Genomic DNA, 13826 nt, shown 5'->3' with positions numbered 1-13826 from the left:
CAAATTAACTTCGGACCAGTGGGTCCTCAATGTCCTAAGACACTGCTGCACCTTAGATTTTGCTTGGCGCCTTCGAGACCGCTTTCTTGTTTCCCCATGCTCGTATGTAGAGATGCGTCAGGCGGTGTGGGACACATTATAGCGCCTACTCGAGCTCTGAACCATTGTCCCAGTTCCTCCTGCAGAATGGCAGAAGGGCCGCTATTCTTTTTACTTCGTGGTACCTAAAAAAGAGGGCACATTCCGGCCCATCCTCTATTTAAAGAGTGTCAACAGGTGCCTTCGAAGTCTGTGGTTTCTGATGGAAACCCTATGGTTGATAATTGCTTTAGTACACAAGGGAAAATTCCTAGCGTCTCTGGATCTGACCAAAGCGTACTTCCACATCTGAATCCGGGCCAACCACCAGAAATTCCTGCGGCTTTCCATCCTGGGGGATCACTTTGTTTTCCACTCTGCCTTTTGGGCTTGCCACAGCACCCAGAACCTTTACCAAGGGTAATGGTTGTGGTGGGCAGTGGAACTCCGGAAAGTAGGGATTCTTAGTTCATCTGTATCTGGGCGACTGGCTGATTTGAGCAAAGTCTGAGTGTCGCTCTACGGTGCACCGAATTCTCCAATTCTTGAGGTCGCTAGGTTGGATAGTCAATCTAGCCAAAAGCCACCTAATTCCCTCCCAGGCCTTTGAGTTCCTGGGAGCCCTGTTCGACACACTAGCAAGGTTTTCCTTACCGAGGAGCGGATCATCAAACTGCAGGGGCCAGTTCGGGCCTTGTTGACCAAGTGTCTCCCCAGGGTCTGGGACTACTTGCAGGTCCTCAGCTCGATGGCTTCCACCCTGGAGCTAGTCCCATGGGCCTTTGCTCATATGAGATCTCTTCAATCAGCATTGCTTTCCCGTTGGAACCCGGTATCCGAGAAATTTCATCTTCCACTTCCTCTTACGGACTCTGCATGTCCTAGTCTCGATTGGTGGCTCCTCTCGGACAATTTACGCCGGGGTGTGGACTTTGACATTCTGTCTCGGACTGTAGTCACCACAGACGCCAGTTTCTCCGACTGGGGAGCGGTTTGTCAGGGGAGAACGATGCAGGACCAGTGGTCAGTGAAGGAAGCCAGGTGGTTAATCATTTGGAGACCAGGGCAGTGTGGTTAGCACTTCAGGCTCTTCCGCTGCTGCAGGGGACGTTGGTCAGAGTTCTGTCTGACAATGCGACAGCAGTGGCTTATATCAATCGCCAAGGAGGAACCAAGAGTCTGCCGGTGGCGATCAAGGCTCGACAGTTGATAAGCTGGGCGGAGCAACACCTAGTCCGCATTGCAGCCTCTCGTATCGCCGGGGTTGACAACTTTCAGGCCAATTTCCTCAGTCGACACCAACTCGATCCCAGAGAGTGGGAGCTCTCCAAAGAAGCCGTCCATCTCATATGCGACAGGTGGTCCAGGTCGAGAGTGGACTCGATGGCGACGTTTCGAAATGCCAAGGCCCCTCGCTGCTTCAGTCAGCGCCGGTAGCCAGGCGCGGAGGGGGGTCAATGTCCTAGTTCTCGCCTGGCCAAGGAACATCCTATTATGTGTTCCCACCTTGGCCTTTGGTCAGCAGGGTGCTGTGGTGCATAGAAGCTCACCCGGTGGAGGTGATCCTGGTGGCACCGGAATGGCCAAGACGTCCATGGTTTGCGGATCTAGACAACATAGCAGTGGACAGACCCCTGAGGCTTCGGAGGCTCCTGAATCTTCTACATCAGGGTCCAGTTTGTTTGGAAGAGGCAGATTGCTTTTCTCTAGCGGCATGGCTTTTGAGAGGCAATGACTGAAGATCAAAGGTTATTCCGCAGTGGTAGCTAGCCTTTTGCGTTCAAGAAAAACCTCTACCTTCCTGGCCTGTCAGGGTGTGGGTGCTTTTTGAGTCTTGGTGCATAAAGCAAAAGGTGGAGCCTACTCAGGCTTTGGTGACTGATATCTTGTCCTTCTTACAAGCCGGCCTGGCTAAAGGTTTATCTTGCAGCTAGGGGTCGCGGCCCTCGGTTGTTTCCGTAGTAAGATTCGTGGGGCTAGCCTTAGCCGCACACCCGAACGTGGTGCATTTTCTTCGAGGGGCCAAACATCTGCATCCTCTGGTCCGAAATCCTTGTCCTTCGTGGAGCCTGAATTCAGTTCTCAGAGCTCTTGTGTACGGTGCCTTTTGAGCCTCTGAAGAGGGCGACGCTAAAGGATCTTACGTTAAAGGTGTTTTTTCTCGTGGCCATTTCTTCAGATCCATGGATGTCAGAGCCTCCAGGCTTATCTTGCAGGGAGCCCTTTTTAAGATTATGTATACGGGAGTCTCCTTGAGGACAATTCCTTCCTTTCTCGCAAAGGTAGTATCCTCTGATCATTTGAATCAGAGTGGAACTCGTGCGGCAGTCTGTTGCATTTTACTTGGAAATCACAAATAACTTCTGCCTGTCAGACCATCTTTTTTATGCTGTGGAGTGGCCCCTGAAGGGGAGGCAATAAGGCGTCTAGGGCTACTATCACCCCACTTGTTGAAGAGGCTATTGTTTCAGCGTACCTGGTTCATGGGCCAACCAGCTCCGGTTGTGTCTTCAAGCGCATTCTACCTGATCGCAGGCAGCTTTTGTGGGCAGTGTCAGCAAGTTTCGCTGCAAGGAAGATTTGTAGGGCAGCTACTTGGAATTCTTTGCACACCTTTGCTAGGCATTACTGGTTGGATGCCCAGGCCCCAGACTATGGGGGATTGGAGGTGTGCTTTGAGCGGGACTCTCAGGGTCCCAACCCCTCATAGGGAAGCTCTGGTACATCCCAGGAATCTGGACTGATCTGGGTACGTACAGGAAAGGAAAATTGGTTCTTACCTGCTATTTTCATTCCTGTAATACCACGGATCAGTCCAGAGTCCCACCCTTTTTCAGCATTAGCGTAAGAGTCCGCTCGTTCAGTGCTTCTTTGGGGGTTTTTTCTCTGCAGACTAGTTTCCAAAGTTTATAACGGCTTCTGCTCCCACTTAGGGTTTGTGAGCAGGATGTTTGGCGTTGCAGGATTTCCCTCACCCTGTCCAGGAGGGGGGTAAAATTAATTGGTTATGTTGGTCTTCTGCATGATACAGTGTAATACTGACAGACTGTAGGTGGCACCTCAGGGTATAGGTTTGTCAGTCAAAACTTCTGTCTCCATCTGTTGGAGGGGAGGCAAAACCCAGGAGTTTGGACTGATCCGTGGTACTACAGGAACTAAACTAGCAGGTAGGAACCAATTTTCCAATCTGATGCATATACCCACACTAATTAAATCTGTATATATTTTTTTATATTCTTCCATTTCTATTTTTTTTTAGATTCCCAACAAAGGACTTGAAACAGTACCAGAAAAACAGGTAATATATTAACTTTACATCGGTCGATGTCTTCAGCCAGCCAGATTGGCCCAAATGCATAGGTTTGTGCCTCCTATCCAGCAGATAGAAACAAGACCAAGCAGGCTTTGTTGACCTCAGTCTGCCAGTTTTGGCTAGGCCAGCTAAAGATAAACTTGGCAGCTCCTGAGATGAGTTTTGTACTCCCTTCCTTCATGAGCACAGTCAGTGGACCAGGGGCTTCCAGTTATTGGAACAGGATTCTTCCAGGCTATGATGTGAAATTACCTCTTCTCCTAGGACAAGCAGCATGGTAGTCCTCACAGATGGGTGACATCAAATGGAGCCCAGCATGGAAAACTTTTCATTTTTTAGAAGCTTTGACTGGCACATTGAGCATTCCCAGCATGTCCCTATCCACGCGCACCTGCAAAATCCACATTCAGTCTTTTTCCGCAGTGCAGTTGCCTCGCAGTTTGTGGAGCTCTGCTTAATTTTTTTTTTTTGTACTTTCAGTTCGGGAATTTTTCCCCATTCAATCAACAGGTCCCCCCTTCTCAGTCAGTGCCTCTCCTCGGCGCGATAGGTAAAAACATTTCTCCTCCTCTTTCACTGACTATTCCTGGAGTCCCATGTCGCAGTGGCCCTGGTCATTGACCATGCACCGGTTTTTCTTGGCTTCAGGCTTTTGTCTGTGCACCCCATGCCCAAGGACCATGTCCATCACGGATCTACATGAGGTTTGCATCCTCTGCATGGGGAACTTGTGAGCAGATGACACCTCTCCCCACCTCCCCCCAAAGGCCGTCGTGCTCATCTCAGTAAAATGGAGAAACCTTTCAGTTCTAACAGGATTGCAAGAATATGTCCCATTTTTTTTTTTTGTTCTTCAGTGGAAGCCCTCTGTTTTTGCATAGGTGGGTGGTAAGGGAAGAAGTATATTAAAAATGTTTATCTAACTTGTTACCTAGTATACTGGCAAGCTGAAATCTGTGTGGGAGCTATATAGGGTGACAACAGCAAGCTGTTAGTCTGTCTTCACTCGCTGGCTGCAAGGCATAAACCATATCTATGGTCTGGTCTGGCTGGACTCAAAAGAAGAAATTATCAGGTAAGAATATCTCCCATATTTGTAAAGAAACCCCTTCTTGCTGCTCATGACCCTTCCCTTTGCCAGAGGAGTAGTTGAATTGGATGTAGTAAGAGTGAAAGCTAGTGTTAAGTCTAATGTTTTGTTTGTATGTTTCAGAAAGAGAACCCATTCCCCGGATAGCAAAGATGGTGCAAGTGATAAAAAATCACCCAAATTAGAGGGGTCTCAAAAAAGTGATGGTGCAAATGGGAAATCTACAAAGGATGAGAAACAATCAGGCACCACAGATGGAGACACATCTGAAACAAAGGGTTGCAAACAGGCAGAGGGAATGCCACCAGCCATAGAGTCAGAGGATGAGCTGCTTATGGAGGAGGAAGAGGCTGCTGCACTGCTGGAAAGCAGCAGCTCAGTAGGGTATGATGGGGACCAGGCCAACATGGCTGATGTGGGTACAGAAGAAACAAAAGAAGAAACAGAAAATGCTACCAGTGAAACAGCAAAGAAAAAACTAAAAAAGGTAAAGCATAAAATGATACAATAGCAACTATGTATAAAAGCCATGAGTTTTCTGAAAGTCTTTTTTAAAAGAATGGGAACAGTTGGAAAAAGTAAGAGGCCTGCCTTGTTTTTAATCTGAGGTATAACCATGCTAGGAACACATTATTGATTTGTATATAACTGTTTGATCCAGCATCAGAACCGCTTCCCTGGAAACATGGAGGGTTTTGTGACTTTGGATGAAGTTGGTGATGAGGAAGAATTAAATGGTCAGAAGACTGGGAGAAATGCTAAGACGAGAAGAATAGCAAAAAGATCCAAAGGTGCTGAAGCAGTGGAGAAGGGGCAAACACCAGATGCATCCATAAAAGAGGATATGGAAATGAGCAGCTTAGCTCTGTCTGCCATGCCAGAGGAATATATGATTGGACCATATCAGCCAAACAATCCCATTGGTAAGCATGCAAAATGTGACTATTGTACTGCTGCCTCAGTGCAAGGAAATGTTGACTGTTTAATGCACTCCATTGGAGTGCCATGCCTTACTCTGTAGATGTGCTGTAGCCTTGAAGGCGCACAGTACCAAACAGGCTTCCTAAGTCATATTAAGCTTTGTGTGTGCTTAAAACTGCTGAAATTTCCTAGTATGTAGCCAGATGGACTCAGGTTATGCTCCCCCTGCCTCAGCCCTCCAGTATTCCCTGTCTTCAGCAGATGGTGGATGTACCTCTCCCTACGGGGATTGCTGTACTTTTTGGAAGGAGAAATTCTACATTTTAAATTGGAAAAATTTGAGTCCCGCTCTCTTGCAGTAATGCCTAAAGGTCCCTCCCCCAGTTGAGAATTCCTGAGGCAATTTCAGAGATCCTCACATGTGTGTCTTGGTCTGATAGCCGGATCTTGGCATGGACTTTGCTGCTTAGGCAGCTGAAAAGCAACGGGTATAGGAAGCCAAGCGCAGTGGTGACTGCCAAAGCCCTCTCCCCCTGCAGCCAGAGGCAGTCTGTACTCAGCCGGTAAGCGCTGAGCCCAGGTAAGTTTAAAAAAAAAAAAAAAAAAAAAAGTACCCTCCCAGTTCAGAGATGTTTGGAGGGGTTTCAGCAAGAATTCCTCCGGTCTCCTTGCTCAGTGTGCCATACCGACATCGTTCCTGATCTCGGGGTAAGGGGAAGTGGGCTTCCAAGCGGGTTCAGCCGCCCCCCCCCCCCCCCCCCCCCCCCCCCAGTGGGCTAGGCCCTGGTTTAGGCTTGGTCAACACACAGTGTAGGGCGTGGTGGCGCCATCTTTGTGCATGGTAGGGCGTGGTGGCGCCATCTTCTGTGCATCTTTGTGTGTGCCGTATTGCCCTCTGTAGAACTTTGTTCCCTGTATGTACCCAGATCAGTCCAGACTGCTGGGTTTTGCCTCCCTTCCAGCAGATGGAGACAGAGAAAAACTTTGAAGGCACCCCTCTTAACCTAGTGTGCCACCTGCAGATCCTCAGTATTTCTGTCTCCAGCAGAATGGAGGTGGTGCAAAACCTGAGGTCCTGAACCTTTCCTTTTGGGGGTTGAATACTTCAAAAAAAAAAAAAAAAAGGTATAATTTTAAACTAAGGCTGTCAAGGTAGGACAAGAAGCTTTCAACATTCTTCCCACGGTGTTGGTAGGTTCTAGGGGGGCCATCATCCCTGGTTGTAGGTTTTCAGGCAGCTTGGGTTGGTGACCCAGTTAGCGCCCTTCCCATAGTGCCGAGGGTGATAGCCAGTAGTCCGGTACCCTCCCCTTTCCCTGCGGGGACCCAGTGTCACCTTGCCCTCCTTGCCTGAGCTTTGCTCAACAAAAAAGAGAAAAATAAAGAACAGGAGGCTCAACCCACCAGTGCTCTCTGTATTGGCAGCAGGGCTGATTGCGGCAGGGTTTATAGCGGGTACCTTCGGGGAGTGAGCCGTGTTTTCCTAGTAGATCCCACTCCTTTTTTTTTTTTTTTTTCCCTGGGGCTTAAGGTAAGCAGCGCTACCCGCGCGTACACTTGGGTCCGGCAGCCATGCCTCATGGTGTCCGCTGTGAGGCCTGCGGGGAGCTGGCAGTGCGGCTCTCCCAGGAGGACCTCTGTATGCAGTGTGTCTCCAGAGAGGAAGTCTTGTGCGGCGGCAGGTCTGGCGACCGGATCCCGTGGTGCAGGTAAATGAGCCGCTGGGAGGGAGAGGGAGGCGGATCCGTTCCCACTCAGTGTGGGAACGGTGGCCATTTTGAATTCTTTCGCGCCAGATGTGCAGGCAGGGGAGGGGGGATCTTTTGCCAGCAGGGGGGGGGGGGAGTCCTGGGGATCTCCAAGACTTTTTCAATCTCCCTGAGGATCAGCCTGTTCCCCCCGACGGGGGATTTAAGGGGTCCAACTGGGTTTTCAGCAGATTTTGTTCTGCTTTAAGCACCAGGCCTAAGCTATCCAGTCTCCCCTCGGCAGCGCCTGGGCTCAGGCAGGCCTTGAGCAATGACTCGACTGATCTGAGAGAAGAGCCGGAGAGGGCGATGCTGTTGTTAAGGTTTCCATGCGAAAATGAGTCACCTTCAAATGTCAGTTGACCCTCTTGAGAACCAGGATGGGACAAAAGGAACCCTCCTTCTTGGGCACAACAAAATAAACGGAATAACGCCCCATACTTTCTTGAGACATAAGCACCGGAACCACAGCCCTCAGCCTGAGGGGACAGGGATGGATCCCAAGGTGGTCCACCTTTTTTAGAGGGATGAACTTAATCCCATTATACCGCATGACCTGGCGGAGATGGGTATCACAGCTCCTCCGGAGGACCCCAGCCAGAGTACGGTGGTTCTGGCCCTGGTGGGATTACGGGGGCCATCTAAGACTTTTCTCCCTCAGATGATCCAACCGCTGATGGACCTGGGAGTGGGATACTCCAGAGGCAGGCTTGCGCGTGGGTAGGGCTAAGGATAAGCTCTACCCGTTACCAGAAGATATTCTGGAATTACTGAGTCCTGAAAGTGGATGCTTCAGTGTCTGCGGTCACCAAGAGGACCACTATTCCGGTGGCCTGGGCAGCAGCCCTTAAAGCCCTCCAGGACATGAAACTTGAGGTTCACCTTAAGCGTATATTTGAAGTCTCAGCCCTGGGAATCCGTGCAGCTGTCTGCAGTAGCCTTGGGCTCCGGGCGGGCCTCAGATGGGTGCAGCAACTCCTGAGTACAAGAGACCTTTCTCCTCAGGAGTCTGCCCAGGCAGAGCGTTTGCAGGTGGCGGTGACCTATGAGGCAAATTCCCTATATGACCTCCTTCGGACCTCCTCTAGGACTATGGTGTCAGTGGTTTCTGCCAGAAGACCTTTATGGTTGCGCAATTGTTGGCTGACGTTTTCTCCAAGGTGCAACTTAGTGCACTTCCCTTCAAAGGAAAGTTGCTCTTTTGGTGAAGATTTGGAACAATTCATTAAGGCCTTAGGTGACAGTAAGGTGCACAAATTACCAGAGGATCGACCGAAGAGCTCCAGAGTTCCCCCGACCCTATCTCATTTTCGGAGTCAGCGGCTTTTTCGTTCCAACGGAACCTCCAGTGTGGGACACAGATAAACTTCAGCAGTCTCAATCCTGGTCTCAATCCTTTCGGGGTTGTCGAGGCCGTGATGGTTCCAGTCCGGGATCCCTCGCCCCTAAGTCCTCTCAATAAGATACGGCACACCCATTCCTCCTTGGGTGTGCCATATTGGGGGACTGCTGTCGTTTTTCTTTGAGGAATGGGTCAAGATAACGTCAGACCAGTGGGTACTCAGTATCATCACTTAAGGCTGCGCTTTAGAATTTGCTCGGCCACTCCGGGACCTCTTTCTAATCTCTTCTTGTGGAGAACCCGCAAAGAGGCAAATAGTGCGACAGACCATCCACAGGCTGGAATCTCCAGGGGCCATTGTGCCCGTACCCTACAGAAGAATGGGGTACGGGACGTTACTCTTAACCCGATAAAGAAAATAATTGTAGACATAGACCCATTTGAAATGCTTATAATTACAACGTCTTCACTAAATATAGTTGTCATGTACTGTCCCCCTACTACGTTGGAAACTCAGTTATCCAAGTTTTTAGAACTTATTACTACAATGAATTTGAATTATGAAAAAACTATTTTAATAGGTGATTTTAATATGCACGTTAATATTCTAAATAAGTCTACTTCCATTATTTCTTTTTTGGAAGCTATGAAAGGCTTGGGTTGGCAACAATTAATTTCTGCTTCTACCCATAAAAAAGGTAATACACTGGATCTAGTATTTTATAATCCTACAGTTTTTTCAATACCTTTAGATAAAATGAAGATTGAAGAAGTGCCTTGGTCCGATCATCATTTAATTTCCTTCCCAGTAAATACACAAAAGCAATATAAGGACAATAATACAAAAAATAAAATTGTTGAAGTTAGAAGAAAATTCAATAATGAGGAATTTCTTATAAAATTCGCGGATAAGCTACATACAATAATGCAAGACAATATTGACAATACTCTTGACTGTTGGAACAACTCCATAACAGATATATTAAATACCATAGCTCCATTAAAATCTGTTATGATACATAATAAGATGAAAGCAAAAAATGCTTGGTTTACAGATTCTTTACGTAAGCAAAAAACAGCTTTAAGAAAAAAAGAGCGTCTATGGAGAAAACAAAAAAACCCCTATACAAAAAGCAGCTATTTTGCTCAGTTAAGAGTATACAGACACGAGATTAACGCAGAAAAAAAGAAATATTATGCAAATAAAATTAATCTGGCTAATAAAAACCCTCATGTGTTATTCAACATTGTTAAATCTTTAGTTTCTTCTCCGAGTCATGAATCGACCGAAATTGATAATAGCACCTGTGATAAAATAGCGCTATTTTTTCAATCAAAAATTGAAAACATTATAAATGATTTTCAAAATTTACCCTACCCTGTTTATCCAGATCAACCTCCTGTATATAACTGGAGTTCTTTTGATAAAATTACGATAGAGACAACGCAAAGATTAATTAGTAAGCAGAGGCCATCTAATTCTCATTTAAACCCATGTTCCGGTATCCTGTTTAAAGAGCTGGGGGCTCATTATCCAGAATTGATATGCTCTATCATAAATCAATCTTTAGAAACGGGAATTTTCCCACGTTATCTAAAGCAAGCCTCCATTACTCCTATTCAAAAGAAAAAATCGTCTGGTGTATTGGATCTCTCAAATCTAAGGCCAATTGCAGCTTTGACATCCCTATCAAAAATTATCGAATCCTCGGTATTACACCAGTTAAGAGAATACTTATCAGATTATGACATCTTACACCCAAACCAACATGGGTTTAGAAAGGGTTATTCCACAGAAACCCTTCTCCTCTCTACATTTGATACATATATAAGAGGATTCGATTCTAATATAGATTATCTGTTAGTCCTGCTGGATATATCCGCAGCGTTTGACACGCTTGATCATAAAATTCTCCTATCCAGACTTCAAAAGATAGGTTTACAAAGCATAGTATTAAACTGGTTCGAGAGCTACTTTTCAGATCGTTGTTGGCAAGTAAACTTTAAAGGTAAATTGTCACAAATGTATATACAAAATACAGGGGTTCCACAGGGGTCCTCGCTATCACCAGTGTTGTTCAATATATATCTCCTCCCACTGTGCCAAATACTATCAGCCTTGGATGTTCAGTTTAGAATTTATGCGGACGACATACAACTGTACATTCCTTATAAAACATCTTGGACAGAGACCATTTCATTATGTAATTTGTATGTAAAGACAATTGAGCAATGGTTAAGTCATAGTAGGCTTAAACTTAATTCAAAAAAAACGGAATTCCTTTTGCTAAGTGTGATTGAGAATCCTGTTAATTGTCCACCTTCCTCAATCACGCTAGGTACAGAGGTGATTGAGATAAAAAGAGTGGTTCGTAATTTGGGATTACAATTAGATACCAATTTATCTCTAACACATCACATTTCACATTTGACCAAGACCTCATTTTTCAAACTACAGACAATAAAAAGACTAAAGTCACTCTTACTTAAATCAGACTTTCAAACGGTTATTCAATCTATCATCTTCTCAGGTTTAGATTATTGTAACAGCCTCTTCTTGGGCCTGTCGGATTCTACCTTAAGACCTTTGCAGCAGATTCAGAACTCTGCTGCCCGTTTATTAACAGGAGCATCCATGAGACATCATATCACCCCCATCCTGTATGGGTTACATTGGTTGCCCATCAAGTTTAGGGTGAAATACAAAATCTTATCATTAATTCATACGTTAATATACGATCCGGATTCAACCTGGCTTTGCACCTCATTGCGGTTATACAAGCCTACTAGAAATCTTAGATCTACTTCTAAGTATCTGCTTGAGGTGCCCACAGTCAGATTGGCTAGATTAAATATAACGAGAGAGAGCCTTTTCAGTGGCGGGACCCATTCTTTGGAACTCGATTCCAAATTCCCTGAGATCAATTATGGATCACAAGGAATTCAAGAAGGCTCTAAAAACCTATTTATTTAAAATAGCTTATGCAGGAATTGAGGAAATGAATACCTCTACTCAAAGCTCCTTATAATATCAGTATCGGTCTATGATACATATCTGGAGCTTAATAGACTATTTGTTGATAACTATATGATAATGAGGACCTTGGTTTTGTAATTCTTCTTAAATTTCTGACTTTTCTTGTTTTGTTAAAAAATTTTCTTTTTAGTTAGTTATGTAGAGTGTTAGGGATTATAATTATACAATGTATTTATTTTCAATCTTTACTTTTTTCTATTTATTTATTTTGTTTTTATTTTTCTTTAGTATTATTATTTTTTATCTTTATAATTTGAAGTTGTGAACCGTTTTGGTCGGATACTCTCCGTGAAAATCGGTATATAAAATGTTTTAAATAAAAAAATAAAATAAAATTTACTTTGTGGTACCAAAGATGGAAGGTTCCTTCTGTCCCATTTTGGACCTCAAGAAGGTGAACAGAGCTCTCAAGATACCGCATTTCCGGATGGAGACTCTGCATTCCATCATCGTGGCAGTGTGCACAGGCGAGTTCTTGGCTTCTCTGGACCTAACTGAGGCGTATCTGCACAAAGGGATTCGCAGCGACCATCAGCAGTTTCTTCGGTTCATGGTCCTGGCCATGCATTTTCAATTTTGCGCCCTCCCATTTAGTCTAGCGACAGCACCTCGTACGTTCATCGAGGTGATGGTGCTCATGGTGGCAGCCCTTCGCAAGGAAGGAGTTCTAGTTCATCCGTACCTGGACAACTGGCTCATACAGGCGAAGTTGGAAGCTCTTTGCAAGCAGTCAGTGGACATAGTCTTGCACTGTCTGCAATCCCTTGGCTGGATTGTCAATCAGGCCAAGAGTCATCTGCAACCTTCTCAGGTCCTACACTTCCTGGGAGCCCAGTTCGACACCCGATTAGGCAATGTCTTCCTACCAGACGAGAGGACCGCCAATCTCTGGTTGCAAGTTTGCTTTATTTATTTTATTTATTTAAAGCTTTTCTATACCGGCATTCATGATACAATCATATCATGCCGGTTTACAGATAACAGGGGGTGCAATAACTTTGTGCATTTAACATGTGCAACGGAAACAAAAGTTACAATATAACAGGGTAGTTGAACCAGAGGAGGAAGGAGACAAGAGAAGAATCTTTACAGAAATAACTTATTTACATTATGCAGTAAGGTCTCTCAATGGATATTAGACTCGGGAAGAGGCTTGTTTGTGGATATTCGTCTCTGGAAAGGCTTGTTTGAATAGCCAAGTCTTAAGCCTTTTCCTAAATGTTAATAAACAAGGTTCCAGTCTAAGATCAGGTGGTAAAGTGTTCCAGAGAGAGGGACCTGCTGTAGAAAAGGCCCGGTCTCTGAAGGCTAGATGGTGTGTAGATTTAGTTGGGGGAACAGACAGGGATCCTCTGTCGGCTTCTCTGATGGGTCTGGATGATGTGTGTAGACTGAGTGGAATTTGGAGGGTGAGAGGGGTTTGGGAATGGATAGTTTTATGGATAATGGTGATGGGACTTGTGTAGAATTCTGAAGTGTATTGGTAGCCAGTGTAGATTTTTTAGAATGGGAGAGATGTGGTCTCTTCTGGAATTTGTTAGGATTCTGGCTGTCGCATTCTGGAGCATCTGCAGTGGTTTTATGGATGAGGACGGGAGACCCAGCAAGATAGTTGCAATAATCTATCTTGGAGAATATTACGGCTTGTAGAACTGTTCTGAAGTCATGAAAGTGTAGGAGTGGTTTCATTCTTTTGATTACCAGCAGCTTGTAGAAGCCGTTCTTGGTTGTGGTGTTAATAAATGATTTTAGATTCAGGTGTTTGTCTATTACTACCCTTAGGTCTCTTGCTTGTGTGACAAAGGTGTTGGCAGGAGCACCTTGTGGGGAGTTGCTGTTTTCAGGCGTGATGAGGAGGAGTTCCGTTTTGGCTGAGTTTAGTATCAGGTTTAGATTTGCGAGGAGTCTGTTGATCTCTTGGAGGCAGTTTTCCCAGTGATTGAGTGTTTTAGTGATAGATTCTTTGATGGGGATCAGAATTTGCACATCGGCGTATAGGAAATGTTTTAGTTGTAGGTTAGTTAACAGTTGGCATAGAGGAAGAAGATATATGTTGAATAGAGTTGGGGATAGGGAGGAACCTTGAGGAACTCCTAGTGAGGAGTAGTAACGGGAGGATTTTTTATTATTGATTTTAACTTTGTAACCTCTATTACAAAGGAATGTTTTGAACCATGTGTGGGCAGAGCCTGTTATTCCAGTGTCCGATAAGCGGTTGAGGAGGATGGCATGGTTTACAGTGTCGAAGGCTGCCGACAAGTCCAGTAGAATTACCGTGTTTCCCCGATAGTAAGACA

At 45.5% G+C, this 13826-nt stretch overlaps 1 protein-coding gene across 1 annotated transcript in view; it reads left to right on the top strand.

Moving 5' to 3' along the window:
* The window catches only part of MATR3 (matrin 3), a 368635-nt gene that overhangs the window by 317155 nt on the left and 37654 nt on the right, over nucleotides 1–13826 (top strand). Inside the window, exons 12-15 of the mRNA XM_029583949.1 lie at nucleotides 3338–3361; nucleotides 3603–3625; nucleotides 4605–4968; nucleotides 5143–5404. Coding sequence (XP_029439809.1) covers nucleotides 3338–3361; nucleotides 3603–3625; nucleotides 4605–4968; nucleotides 5143–5404 — 673 coding nt within the window. The remainder of the gene's footprint in view (nucleotides 1–3337; nucleotides 3362–3602; nucleotides 3626–4604; nucleotides 4969–5142; nucleotides 5405–13826) is intronic.

The sequence above is a fragment of the Rhinatrema bivittatum genome, chromosome 18, assembly GCF_901001135.1.
Source record: "Rhinatrema bivittatum chromosome 18, aRhiBiv1.1, whole genome shotgun sequence".
Taxonomy (NCBI): domain Eukaryota; kingdom Metazoa; phylum Chordata; class Amphibia; order Gymnophiona; family Rhinatrematidae; genus Rhinatrema; species Rhinatrema bivittatum.
This window is presented reverse-complemented; position numbering and strand designations above follow the sequence as displayed.